Source organism: Egretta garzetta, unplaced genomic scaffold (genome assembly GCF_000687185.1).
Source record: "Egretta garzetta isolate BGI_Z169 unplaced genomic scaffold, ASM68718v1 scaffold256, whole genome shotgun sequence".
Taxonomy (NCBI): Eukaryota; Metazoa; Chordata; class Aves; order Pelecaniformes; family Ardeidae; genus Egretta; species Egretta garzetta.
In genome coordinates, this window is record NW_009260073.1 from 3448079 (window position 1) to 3461825 (window position 13747).

Here is a 13747-nt window from a genome sequence, read left to right on the forward strand (position 1 = left end):
TGGAAGTAAGAAAAACCCATTACAAATTGGACCAGTAAAGAACCTTTGGACAGCCTTTACATTTAGTGGAGCATCTGAGCACATATACAAGCAGTCCCAGAGTGTTTGGTCATCTGATCTGTATTTGTCATGGGAAAGAACAGAAATGACAGTAAGGCAAATGTTATCAAGATTAATACATGGCATGTCTGACAACGTTCTATTAAGATTACTTTGGGGACATAGGAGATAATTTAGACTTTCTTACAACAAAATGGATAGCAACCTTTTAACAAAAAGAAATTAATGTGTTTAACTGTTCATCTGTAATGCCCTTTCTCTTTGAAAAAAGTTTTCATTACGACCTGTACTAATATACACTGTGAAGACGAAAAAATTCCCCAAACCAAAAATAACCCCCCAAGCCCTATATTCCTTTTATGACCTATGTTTTTATCATTTTTATCACAATACAGAAACCTGAAATCCCTGCATGCAATTAAAAAAAAAAATAATCTTTCAGTCCATTCATTGAGGTGAACAACCTTATCAGCTCACACGTTGACATGTTTGCAGCTGACTGGTACCTACTCCTTTCAACCCAAAGATTAATCCCAATTGAAAAAAAAAAAAGTAGATATTTTTCAAATGATGATGGAATGTATCAAGTGTTCCAGGTTGGCAGGTGACATCTTGTCATTGCACCATCAAGCAGAAAAACACATTTTTGCAAGTGGGTATAAAGTTGGCTGTTAGCTATAGACCCATCTAGGCGACTTGGTGTATAAAATAGTGGTCTGACTCTTCTCACTGATTGTGTGGAGCTTTAGTTCTTGTTAAAACAGTTTCTCAATCCCAGATAAGATCACCTAACTTCTGTAATAGCATAACGATTTTGATAGTATTGCTAGAAATTTTTAATCAAGGCCCTGGTGAAATCCTGGACTGAACCTTGTATTCCGAAATTTAAAAAACCCTGCAGCCCATTTGCTTTATGGTTGGTTTTTTTTGTTTGTTTGTTTGTTTACATAAATATAAGAATATTTGTTGAGGAAAAAACAGCTGGTCTGCCCTCTGCTGTTTCTGTCTGTCTCCCAAGAAATGCACTGATTTTTACGTGAATTCAGAAGACAAATCTATGCATGTATACTATTATTCAGATAAGCTAGTCCAGACAGTCACTCAGTTGTCAGCAGCAAAACTGTGTCCTCTGCAATCTATGGCTGAGCACACTTTCTCATAGCAATAGTTGTGTTTTTTGGTTGGTGTTGCTTCACTCACCTCAGGCTCTGTAACTGTAATGGGGCTATCCCTTGCAAATACTTCCGTTGATTCCCTCCAGATACAGTCTGCAGTCACTTTGAAGCTATAATTGTGACATTTTGGCCTAATCACTTGTGTTGTGTTGTTGAAAATCTGACGGCTGTTTGAAGTAGCAATTTTGATTTTCAGTGCAGCGTCGACTCGATCCACTACAGTGTAAGTACCTATACTTCCATCATCAAATCCAATAATAATATTTAAATGTCTCTGTGAGAGCGCAAGAAAAGTGGGAGTTTTATAAAGAGAACAGGCACCGATGTTTTTGCCATCTGCTAGCCTCATTACTATTAAACTGGAGACTGCACCATTGTCATCATCTTCTTCACTGCGAAAACAGATGTACACAAGATAGCGGCCATCCCGAGACAGCCTCTGCCGCCAGATGACACCTGGAGCGTGAACCACACGAAGTTTTCCACTGTATAAATCAAGCACATTGATGTTCTCATCACCACGTGTTATAATTCCTAGCTTCCCATTTGGGGATATTTCAAAGTCTTCTAAATTTTTTAAGAAATTGGTAGGCAGTTGTACACGTCTGCAGATGACTTCCTCTGTTAGGCTCCAGATGTTCACAGTTTCAGTAGATGTTACAAATACTATAATATCTGGGCAGTCTGGTATCAGCTTAATATCCACAATGCTTGCACCATCGTCACAGCAAAACTTCTTGGTTATACTGCCTGTCCAGAGACTCACTGCCAACACTTTATTCTTTGCCATTCCGACTACGAATGTATTTGCAGTTGTTATAAATGCATTCTGTAAGGCAACTAAAATATTGCAAACCCTATGTCCTGTAGCCAGTCGCCAAACTCTGGATGCATTTTGCTCACAGAGAGAGACTACAAATTGATCATTATGGGTAATCATTAGCTCTGAGATTTTTTGTCCATTAATACGAAAGATATTTTCACCACTAACAGTGTGCCATACGTACTGGCTGCATTTATCATCTGATGTAACCATTATGTCTCCAGAAGAGGTCAGCACACAGTTTTCAACAATACCTTCATGCTTGAACACAGCTTCAATAAATCCAGTGCTGAAGTTCCACTTATGGACAGAATCTGATCCATCCAACGTGTATATTAATTCACCTCTGGCTGGCAACACCAGCCTCTGGATAGGCTTGCCAGATTTGTCAATATTGGACATAGCAGTTATGATGTCTATATCCCAAATAGAAAGGACACCACTGGTGGATAAGGATAGCAGCATGTTATGATGATTTGATTTAATTAGCCTGACTATAGTTCCTGAGATTTCCTGTAAGCTTGCCATACACTGTCCTGTATCTCGTCTCCAAACAAAAATGGCTGAGGTATTTTCCATTGAAGCAATTATACAGTTGCCATTTTTGGACAACACGGCAGATATAAAGCGCTCGTTGTGTTTAGCTCTAAACTTTTCAGCCACCTTCCACACACGAGTGTCAAGAAGTTCAATACTGAGAGCCTTACAAATTAAAATTGCACTTTGGTCTTCAGAAAGCTCTATGCTGACAACTTCACTGTCTTCTCTCCTGCAGTCAAAGTCATCCGTAAGCTGGGGATTCGTGATTTCCTCTGTATTCCAAACAGAGAGGCTACCCTCGTTGTCCACCATCACCATTTCTTGGGCTGTGTCCAGAATGAGAAGGAATTTCACAAATCCACCAGAAAATTCAGAGGTCACGGTGGCCAGCTTCTCTCCGCTGCCCAAGTGAAAAATGGTCGCGGTGTTCAAATACTGTCCGCAGAATGCATAAACTCCATCTGGAGAACACTGCACACAGGTGACTTCGTACCAGCAGTGGAAGTGATAGAGAGGCCAGCCGTAAAGCAGATCTATTACAGTAACGTCTTTGCTGGCCTCCAGCCAAGCAAGCGCATGGTTGACTGATAACGTAAATCCATTTATAAAACTGGAGCCCCCTCCAATTCCGCAATGTTTTGACCCCTTAATTTCCACCTCAGACAGAAGACAGGAATTTATGTTATCGTATATCAAAAGAGTGTTTTTTGTTGTAGCCACTACAAGATACTTTTCATCACTAGTAAGCTTCATCCCTAAGATAACAGATGGCGCTGTTGTAATCTGCCTTAGTAGCTGGCGGGTCTCTACATCCCAAGTGCTGATGGAGCCATTTTCTAAAGCAGCAATAACTGTGCTGGGATTAAAAGTAGGCAAAATCTCAGTGACGTGCATGCAGCTGGATGACAGTGGCAGGCGCTCGGGGCTGTACGTCACATCCATGGAGGAATGCAAAGGGACGATAGAGCAGTACTTGGGTCCGTCCTTGTCACATTCTAAAAGGAGATGTCTGAGTTTGGGCAGTGAACTTACTACTGGGAGAAGCCTCTGCTGCAATTCAGCCGAGAGTGAACCTGGGTATTTTACTACTTTGAACTTTATACTGCGGAGGGTACTGGCCAGAAATTTCAGCTCCTTTTCTTGCGAGTAGGTGTAAGCCAGTTCTATGTCAGAAAGTGCTTTATCAAACTGCCCTATTCTAATCATGGTGTACAGCCAGCTGAAGTTCATAATCACTCCGTACAGAAGATCATCTGTTCTTCCACATCTTGTCAAGTGATGAATAAGCTCTGTCATTTTTCTGTGATTAATAAAAAAGATATCAGGCTCTAATGGATTACACTGAAAGACCCATGGCTGATCAGGTGCCTGCCTGTCAAAAGCAGCCTGATCCATGCAGTGCTTTTCATCCTCGTTCAGGCCTCTACTGTCATGGTCAGGACAACCATTTAGATATTGGTCATTGCTGTAAAAAGGTTTTCTTCGTCCACCTGACCAAACACCAAGGAAATACTCTGCCATGACTGTGTGCATTTCATGTAAATCTTCTTCATTGTGCAGGTACAATTTCTGGGCAATTAGTTGCAAGTGCCTGTTTGCCCAAAGAAGCAGCGTTACATTTTTCACCTGTCGCTCTATCAAGTACCCCTGTAAGCCCTCCTTAAGCCTTGCAATGTATATATATGGAATTCTCAGTGGGTTACTTTCTCTGACACTCTCACTCAGTTCATACATAACACTATTGTCAAGGGCTAAAATATCTTCGAGTTCCATTTCACTCAGACCAGATTTGGACATAGTGATGTAGCCAAGGGCTCTTGACAATAGTCTTGATCCACACTTGTTTTCCAGTGACCAAAACAACTGCTCTATGCTTTCATGGACTGTGACACAGAGGGAGGACTCATCCACATCTTTGTGAGATCTCCAGTTCCTGACCTCTCTGAAAGTTAAGTTCACAAACATAGGTAGTGTGCACTTGGAGAATGCTTCATTGACGTAGATTTGTTGCCCTGATGTTACTTTTCTTTTAACTCGCAGCAGCTGATGTTTCAGTACTTGGCTACACATCTTTCTGTCCCTTGCAGTCAATTCAATGTAGTTGTCTTCTTCATGAATAAGGCACCTCAGTTTTTGCAGGATCCCATGCTTGTTTGGCAGTGTTGACAAAATTATCCGTACTGAACGGGGAAGGTGAATGGGAAGCCACCAGAGCTTCCTACCATCATCACTATCTGTTAACTGTTCTAGGGCATCGAATATTATCACCAGCGGCCTGTGGAACGAAGACTCATTCAAGAGGTTGATGAACAAGTCCCGAAGGTCATGAATCTTTTTTGGATAACTTTGTACCAGGCAGCGATAGTTGACTGCTAATTGTTCACAAATGCTTTGAAGTATGTTCTTCAGATCTGTACTTGCTTCAGTTGATCCCAAAAATCTTATAACTACCACAGGGTCAGAATCTGGTCCCATCTCTTCTTGCAACCAGGAATAGGACTAGAATATAGAGCACAATTTAGTTAATATCTAAATGAAGCACAGTAACAGTTTATAAATAGTGATTGCCCATATATAAATAAACATTTTCAAATATTACTGGTTGAATGGAAAGGCTGGTTTGATTTACGTGTCCTGAATGAAATTCATATCATATGTCATTCTTGTTTAGCACAGATAATATCCCAAAACACTAAGGCCCAGATCCACAAAAAGGCTTATGTCTAAGGGGACATGAGTAGAATGCAGTCCATAAATCTCAAGGTAATCTTTGCAAAATCTGTGTCTCACTTCTGAAAGTCAGTAGGTAGATTCTCTTATTAATAAACTTCCTTAGACACTAAGCAATGTCATCCTTGGCCAGGCAGACCAGCCTGCCACCTAAACTTGTTTAACATTGATTCCCAGCTGAGTATAAATGCGTGCCCTAACAGTTTTGGAGAACAGAGTACAGATCACCCTTTACTAGCAGGTTACCTTAATTCCTGGACCACAGAAGTATACTCTGTCTTGGTGTGCCTGTGACTTTTGGTCTTACACACTGCTGCAAGGGGTAAAAAGTATCCCTTGCTGTTTTTTTGGTTAGCATACTCTAAGCAAGTGAGGTATGTGGCTTTAACTCCTCTCAGTCTGTGCAGGCTAACACACTCAGTTCTCTTGCTAAGTCTCTTCACCTCACTTTAAGTTATTACAGAATACTTTAAAACAAAAGTGTAACCAGAGTCACTAGGTTAACTTATGTACTCAGACCTGAAATGAGATCTTGAGTTGCAAATCCCAATTTCATATAAGCAACTAATGCGAATCTATAGGAAGCCACATTTGGGAAAGATATGGGATTTTAAACATTATTGTTCCCTTCTCCATTTCCTTCTGGCTGATATGGCTGTTTCCTAGCCCACTGTGCTAAATTCTCTGAGCACCCTGCAGAGAATTCAAAGTTGTGACTCCCAGCTGGAGAATTAGGCTTAAGAGATGCCAGCTTGGTCTTTTTCTGCATCTGGTCCTGCCTTGCACAAAGTGTTTCACTCATCTCCCTGTAGTACTCAGCTCAATGACTTAAACAGCATATGTCAGATAAATGAGTACAGGTATTTTTGCAGGTTATTACAGATACATTTGTAGCAAGTGTATCAGACTAATTCTGGAATAATTTCTGATGAGAACATAAGCTGGCATGACTTGGAAATACATGTTGTATTTGTGAATAAGACTAAAACCAGCATATGATGTTTAGATGGTTCCAGATTCATAGGGCCTCAGTGGAACAAGGGGGAAAGAGATCCTTCTAAAATACATGTTGTTAATTCAAAAATATATTGATTCCTGTTAGGATTTTAAGAGCTCTGATAAAGTATTTTTTGGTTAAGCACATGATACAGACATGTTATTATTGAAAGGTAAGTCTTTTTCTGAATATGGGTAAAATACTATGCAGAATATATTTTTTTATTATTTTTATTTTATATATTGAGGGCTGATACCAGATCTTCTGACAAAAGGAAGAATGAAAACTAAGTTGGCCCTTACATACTAATGCTCCTAACATCATGGTATTATGTATTTATTTACCTTCTTCGCCACTTCGGCTAATAAAAGAGTCTTCCCTGTGCATGGTCCTCCATATATGATAAGAGGGTTAATGTGTCCTATTTTGCTAGGTAGAACGTACTTGTGAACTATGTTTAACGCCTCACACCTATACTCATAAAAAGTGGAGTACGTTTTACATAGAGATGAGTGTTGAAGAACTTCATCGTACAGCAAGTCTGTCTCGGTGTCAAAATTCTGCTGCACTGTTGCTTGGATTATATCAATCATGTCTTCATAGAACTGTTTACCAAGTCCTTCGATGTAATGGTTCTCCACTTCCTGGGAGTAGCCCAGTTTCATGTCACAGTGAGTGACAGACGTGTACACTCTCAGATTGGACGATGCAACGATGGTAGGAATGAACTCATCCCTGAGCTTGATCAGTTTCTCATGGGCTTCAGGATCTCGTAGAAACTTGCCAGCTGTATGTACTACATCCATGTATTTTCCCATCTCTGGAATTTTAACAAAACGCTCAATGTTGGCAATTTTCCGAATGTAGCAAACACACTTCTTTAGGAAAGCTGGTGTTTGTTTACCCAAGGCAAAATCAAGTTCATCTTCAATAGCTGAGGATGAAAAGAGAACACAGAGTCTCTGTTATCTTTTTCTTATAAACAGTTCAAGAACATCCCCCACACTCAACATGCAGTCTCTTAAATGACTGCATCTGTTTTCTGTTAAAAACCAGAAAAAGCACAGAAAAATCGCTGTGTGCTTTTGTATGGGTTTTGGTCTCAAGCAAGCACAATGAACCTTTTTTTTTCTCTTCAATTATATGAGAAATGCCAACAGAAATATATTTTCATGTTGTGGAAAGGTTGATAGAAAAGATAATAAATGAATACATAGAAATAGTTAGTCTGAACTTTACCAGAGGAAAGATATCTCTTTGCTTGGCTGTGTTTCATTTTTCCTTTCTCAAAGAGCAATTTCACAGCAGTCTTAAAAATCTTCTTAATCTCTTCTGATATATCTTGCCATTTGTTCTCATTCATAGAGTTTGAGGAAGATTCCATCTTTTAAAAATATCCATAGTTAAAGAGTAGCTGTAATACACACATCTACAACTTCAGAAAGTAAAAGTCTAATATTCAAGGTCATAAATAACATGGTAACAGAGAAACACATACACTAAAAAGAAATAAATAAGAGTTCAACTTTTTATACTGCAGATAATCATTATGTATTCCATTTTAGAATTATAAAAATTAGCTACTTTCGAGTATTTTCTTAATTGCTACTGTAGGCAGCTAATGCAATATTTTTCAAGTATAAGACCAGTAACACCTTTATAGAAAGTGGGTTTTGAATGCCAAGCCTGAAATAATGATAATAAAGCAACAGTAATACTGCTAAAATTATTGCTTGTTTAATGAGAAGTAATAATAATAATAATAATAATAATAATAATTTAAATTTGGATCTCAAAAGTGTAAATGAGGTTCCTGGTACCTCTAATTAAGCACCTCATGCTAGCTACCATATTTGAAAAATAAGGGATTATATCTGACATTACTTTCTTTCATTCATTGCTATAGTAACAGTAATCTTACTGTCATCAGAGAGGGACTATAGTGAATATAAATCCACTAATCCTTTCAGATGGTATCTCGCGGATGCCACGATGGAGGTTTCTCTAAAGCAGCTAGTAGTCACTGCTGCATTACTTACTGCAGGTGAAGTATTTAAGGGGTCTCCAGTTTTCCTGGAGGGTGTAGTAGGAAAAAGAACAGCCTCCAGGATAAGCTTCCTAGCAACTCTTTTCTTGACACGTTCAGAGCTGTGTATCTTTTATTACTTTCTGTAAGTTTATGAGATATAACTCTATATTAGCTTTAAGTTATGAACATCTTTTTACTTACTCCTGTGTATCAGTAGCTTGAGGAAAGGTACAAAGTTTTAATAACAAAACCCCCAAGATTTATTCAAAGTGATACTGTGGGCATTAGCAAAACAATGCAACGTTACAAAACTTGCTTTCTCCCTTGTGATCAATACTTCAGAATTAGCCACATTATACTGATGTCAACTCATTAAAATTCTTTCTGTGTCTATGTTTTTCATGTTTTCAATGTTTTTTCATGCAACAGAGACAACATTCTGTTACACAATAAGTGAATGCAGTATAATGGTTTAATTTCATTTTCTTGTGTAATACAGTATGCACTCAAAATGAAGTGACATTTTTTGACACTGAATCTGTCCTTGGGTATATCCAAGATGTGTAGGAGGGTAGGACTGAGCCCTGGGTAATAATACAGTTTTTATTGTCATCAATTAAAATGTTTTAAAAATACGTTTTAAAAATTATAACTAACAGATAATTAACAGAATACAGTTAAGGATGAGATCTGACTTGGGACAGCAGTAAGCACTCGTTTGTTAAAAAGAGCTTTCTTGTATGGGGATGGAAGGGAAAATGTGTATTTCCTCTGCAAATCTTGTTCACTGAAATCTAGCAAAAGCACAATACCAGGGCAGCAGAGCCTAAGCTCTCGCTGTTCCAATATCAGGGAAGGGAAGAAAAATCTGTACAACTGTCCCAGTAGCCCCAACAGATCATGAATGACTACAACCTACTTGCTCTAGCTGTTATCAGAGAGCGCATCAACGCAGGAGTCATGACCTGTCATGTTCCTTGGTGTTTCACAGCTGCTCCCTTCACCATGTATGGGAAAAGAGCATCATAGCACCAGTTGATCAGGTGTGGAGAGGGCTGTAGAAGCTAACTCAGAGACAGCAGCAAGTGCCTGGCTCTGGGGACTGCCCACCACTGTAACTGATAAGAGAAGAATTTTGTGAGGAGGTGACTATGACTTACCGTATTCTGGTAGTTCTTCAGCATTTCAGATTTTGGTCTGAGGTAATACGCTGGTGGCACCGCATTCTCATCCCTGCAGTACCACTCTTCTAAAATCCTTGTCTCTAGCTTGGCCTCCACAGCAGCATCCAGGATCATTTCAAATTCTGCTGACTCAACTTCCCCTGGTATTCGGATGTTCCCATACTTCTCTCCCAATAGGCCCTGTGTATTTGCAGGGAAGTAGGGATTAAATTTTTCTTTTTAGTTAGGCAAAACTCTCCTCATGATCTGAATTTCATAAAAATCAGTGTGGTAATAGTTTAATGAATTTGAAATTACTAGGAAGGGAAACAGATACAGAGTAAGGTGAATTACTGTTGAGGGTACTGTGCTGAGCTGCATCCTACTGTGATGACTTGGTAAAATTTCAAGTAGATGCACTGTCTTTCTTAGTATTAACTGGCAATACAAAAGCATTCAAAAGAAGAAATTAAAAAAATAGCCAACATTCTTTCTTAGTATAGTATTGACTCATATGTTATTGATTCCCATTAGTCACAGGTTGGCATTAATCTCACATGCAAATGCAAATGTGGAATCCTTTTCTCTGGACACAGGATAAGCATGCATCTCTGGTTTCTGTACCTCTTGGCTTTATTCTTAGTTTCCACAGTAATGGAACAGAAGATTTGATGTTCTGTTTGATGAAAATTCACATGATGTTATATACAGCTCATTGGTACTATTAAAAATGTGGCTTATACCAGCAATACCAAGGATCAATGTCACAGAACCACAAGCTGCTTTGCTGCCTCATATTCCCTTGTTACGAAAACGTTCAATGTCTTTGCCCCAGTAGCTGTCCACTGCATGAATGGTGGCGCAAGGGAAAACAGTTTTGATCAAATACCTAACAGAAATAGAAATTTTAGTACTTAAATGCACATATTTGATATAGAGGCAAAGTGTTGTGGAAGTCAGTTCTTAAACTGTGGCATGGGATATTTTTCACCTTCAAAACCGAGGATTAAAATATTGGTTGCGATGCTCTCAATACATTTTTTTGAATTTATTTCCATAGTTTGATGACCATAAATATTTTATAAAAAAGGGACTGGGAAAAACTTTATAGGACATTCCTGCATTTTTTTGGACAAAATTTTTCAAATTTGTGATCATCAGCTTAATTCTGCATTCAAATCTTGGTCCACAGAAGTCAGTGAGAACTCTCACTTCCTTTAAAGTAGGATTTTTTATTTCTTTCCTCATTTAAATGTATTCAGTAAAGATTTTGAGCTAATGAGGAGGAGTACTTAATGTGGAGAGGAACCAACAGTTTCAGCATCTTGATTTGAATCAGAAAGATCTCTTAGTAAAGTAATGCTAATGCAAATACAGTAGTACCCTAAAAATGTAAATGACCTTGTTTGTAAATAATACAAATCTAAATATTCATTATTTTTAAATCACTCATCATAATGAGAAGCTGTTTTAAACTTTTCCAGCTGTAACTAAACCCTGAAAATCAATAACTGATGATGATGAAGCCTGCTTCACTGATTATAAAAGTATGAAGCTGCAGACCCCGCTTCTGAAGCCAATTGTATTGGCAGAAGGTACTCAAGCAGCTCATCATACAGGATGCTGTAGCCTCAGAGCAGGGACATCAGGGCGGCGCAATGTGAACACTGCTTAACCTCTTTCAGGCAAAACCACCTCAGTTAGCTCAGACCACAGTTCACACTGTGTAAACTAACCTGGCTGATTTTTGCCTGGAGCAGATTAGGAAGAACTCACGGGAACTACAGCTCTGGCTCTGATGGCGAGTGGTTGGCATCCTCCAACAGAGGAGTAGTGATAAAGGGCTGGTGGACAGGAACAAATCAATGTCTGTCCGCAGCTCAGGAGAAATGAAGGAACGTAGGGGTTGTGATAGTTCATATAGTCCAGGTTTGGGTCTCTGATAAGTCCCAGCATTGGCTGCTGGGTCCTTCAACAAGCTGCTCCAATGGAGAGGCATTAGGGGAAAGATGGGTTGGCCTGGCTGCCCGTTAGTATCCCACAGTAGCTTCATTCAGGGTGCACATCAAGGAGTCAGGAGAAGGGAACAAATGTGTTCGGTAACTAGAATTAAATAATAATAACTTTAATGAAATGATCCAGTATTTTTATTACATAAATTTATTTTTTCTGTATGATTATTCTAACTAGTAGTTCCCCTCATAGAGTGTGCTTTGTTGCGTCACATAATGAGATAAGTGGGGAAAATTTCTAAGTTTTTACTGCTCTGTTCTATTCATAGAGCACTATAATTTTGGAATTCTGAAGCTGCAGAGGTTAAACAAAATGTAATATTATTTTCCTTCTTTATTCAAGTGAGGTTAATAACTCGTATCATGCTGAACTGCAAGCCTTTGCACATTCAGTTTGATGTAGAAAACTCATAAATTTCTCTCAGAGGAGCTTTGCTATGCAAATTTTGCAATTACCTTGTAAAGCAATTATTACTTGAAATTCATTAGGCTACACTTTTTCTGAATTTAAGTCCAGTGTATTCAATAGACAGGTGCCCAAGCAAAGATCAATAGCTGGACCCTTCATTAAGAATACTAAATTGTCAACATCAAAATGTCTGGTTTTAATGTACTGCATTTAATCAGCTAAATTTGTTTTGGAATTATTCTGTGTACATTTCTGCTTCTCTGGTACAGTTTGTGCTGTTCTCTCTCCACTGTACTATAGGTAAATAACAAAAGGCAGTACTTCAAAATGAAAAGATGGATGTTTTTTCTTGTATCTTATCTGTCATTGCAACAGATATTATGTAAATAATTCTGTTCTGGGATCATCCACTTGGCTACTAGAGCAAAACACAATAAAAAGGAACTTTGATGTGATCAGAATACTAGAATCACTGTGGTTGACTGTATCATGAGCTTTTAAAATGGAGGCCTATGCAAATACTATTTGAAAGCCTTCACGTTATTTTTAAATCAAATGTTAAACAGTAGAGGACACATATTTATCATGGTGTACCTTGGTGCTATAGATGGCATTGCTAATATTTTGCAAGAAGTCTAGCATTAGTTCAGGGAAGAACAGACATACATAGAAGAGGAATCACACAGACAAAAAAGTGTCCTCCATTTGGGATGATGGCAGTGAGCACCCATTCAGCTTAATAAACAACAAAATAAGCCTTGTATCATTTTGCTTTGAGGTATTTCTCCTCTTCTTGTTTGGTTGTGGTTTATGGAAAAATTTTAAGATTAATCTTAGCAGATGACACATGCATAGTGCTAGGAAGTAAAGGAATTGTGGAGGAAAGAGAAGTCTGAGTGAATATACGTTGCACCGCAAGGTGAAAACTGGCTGGTTATCATTGACATCTAGCGTTTAGGAGAGCCTGAAGCCAACAGCTGTACCAGGAAAGGAACACACCAATTGAACATCATGTAAGGATCTAAATGTGTTAAAAAATTTAGTTTTAGAACTTAAGAAGTGGACCATGGCAAAAAGGAAGCTGCAGAGGACATGCCAGCACCCCACTGCCACATATTTTTAGCCTGAGAACTGTTCAGGGAACAGCAGGCAGCACAGACAGACCAGTCTTCTGTAACTGTGCCGACTGCACAGCGAAAATTATTGCAGAGATTGTGTTGGAAGTTCTTCATACAAGCTGGATGAGTTGGCCAGGTTCAGAGCACACCTCTGGAACTTCGCTGTGTTTAACTCAGGAATACTGCTGAGAGGGAGCAAGGACTCCATGTTTTAGCCCAGACTTGCAGCTGAAGAGATTCTGAGGACACCTGTCGCACCTACTTGGTGAATATGTCTATGTAGAAAGGCAATTAAATGAGTTAATGTCTTGATGTTCTAATACAGTAGAACTGACAAGTAAACAAAGAGAAATGGAAATAGGAACAGGATAGGGAATAAAAAGAACAGCACTGGAATGAAGAAAGGAATTGATTACACAAGTAGAACCAGCAAATCATAAATACTGTGCTGAGCAGGTTTATCATTTAGAGCAGGGCAATTCCAGACACTGCACTGCACCTGTGTTCCTCTTAGTGCCCCAACAGAAGTTAGCTGTATTCCTCCAGATGCACATGCATCTTTTCCATTAACAGTGGTCACTAGTAAAAGGTTCTGGTATTAGCACCTGACTCTGCGTAGCCATTTAAAAAAAAATAAATCTATGTGGTAGCAAGTTCTTCATGGAGTCATTCATGTGCTTTCTGGTAACTC

At 38.8% G+C, this 13747-nt stretch overlaps 1 protein-coding gene across 1 annotated transcript in view; it reads right to left on the reverse strand.

Annotated features, from left to right (window-relative positions):
- Positions 1–1161: 1161 nt before the first annotated feature.
- The window catches only part of NWD2 (NACHT and WD repeat domain containing 2), a 104212-nt gene continuing 91626 nt past the window's right edge, over positions 1162–13747 (reverse strand). The window contains 4 exon segments of the mRNA XM_009641301.2: positions 1162–5097; positions 6670–7259; positions 7565–7709; positions 9515–9718. Coding sequence (XP_009639596.2) covers positions 1162–5097; positions 6670–7259; positions 7565–7709; positions 9515–9718 — 4875 coding nt within the window.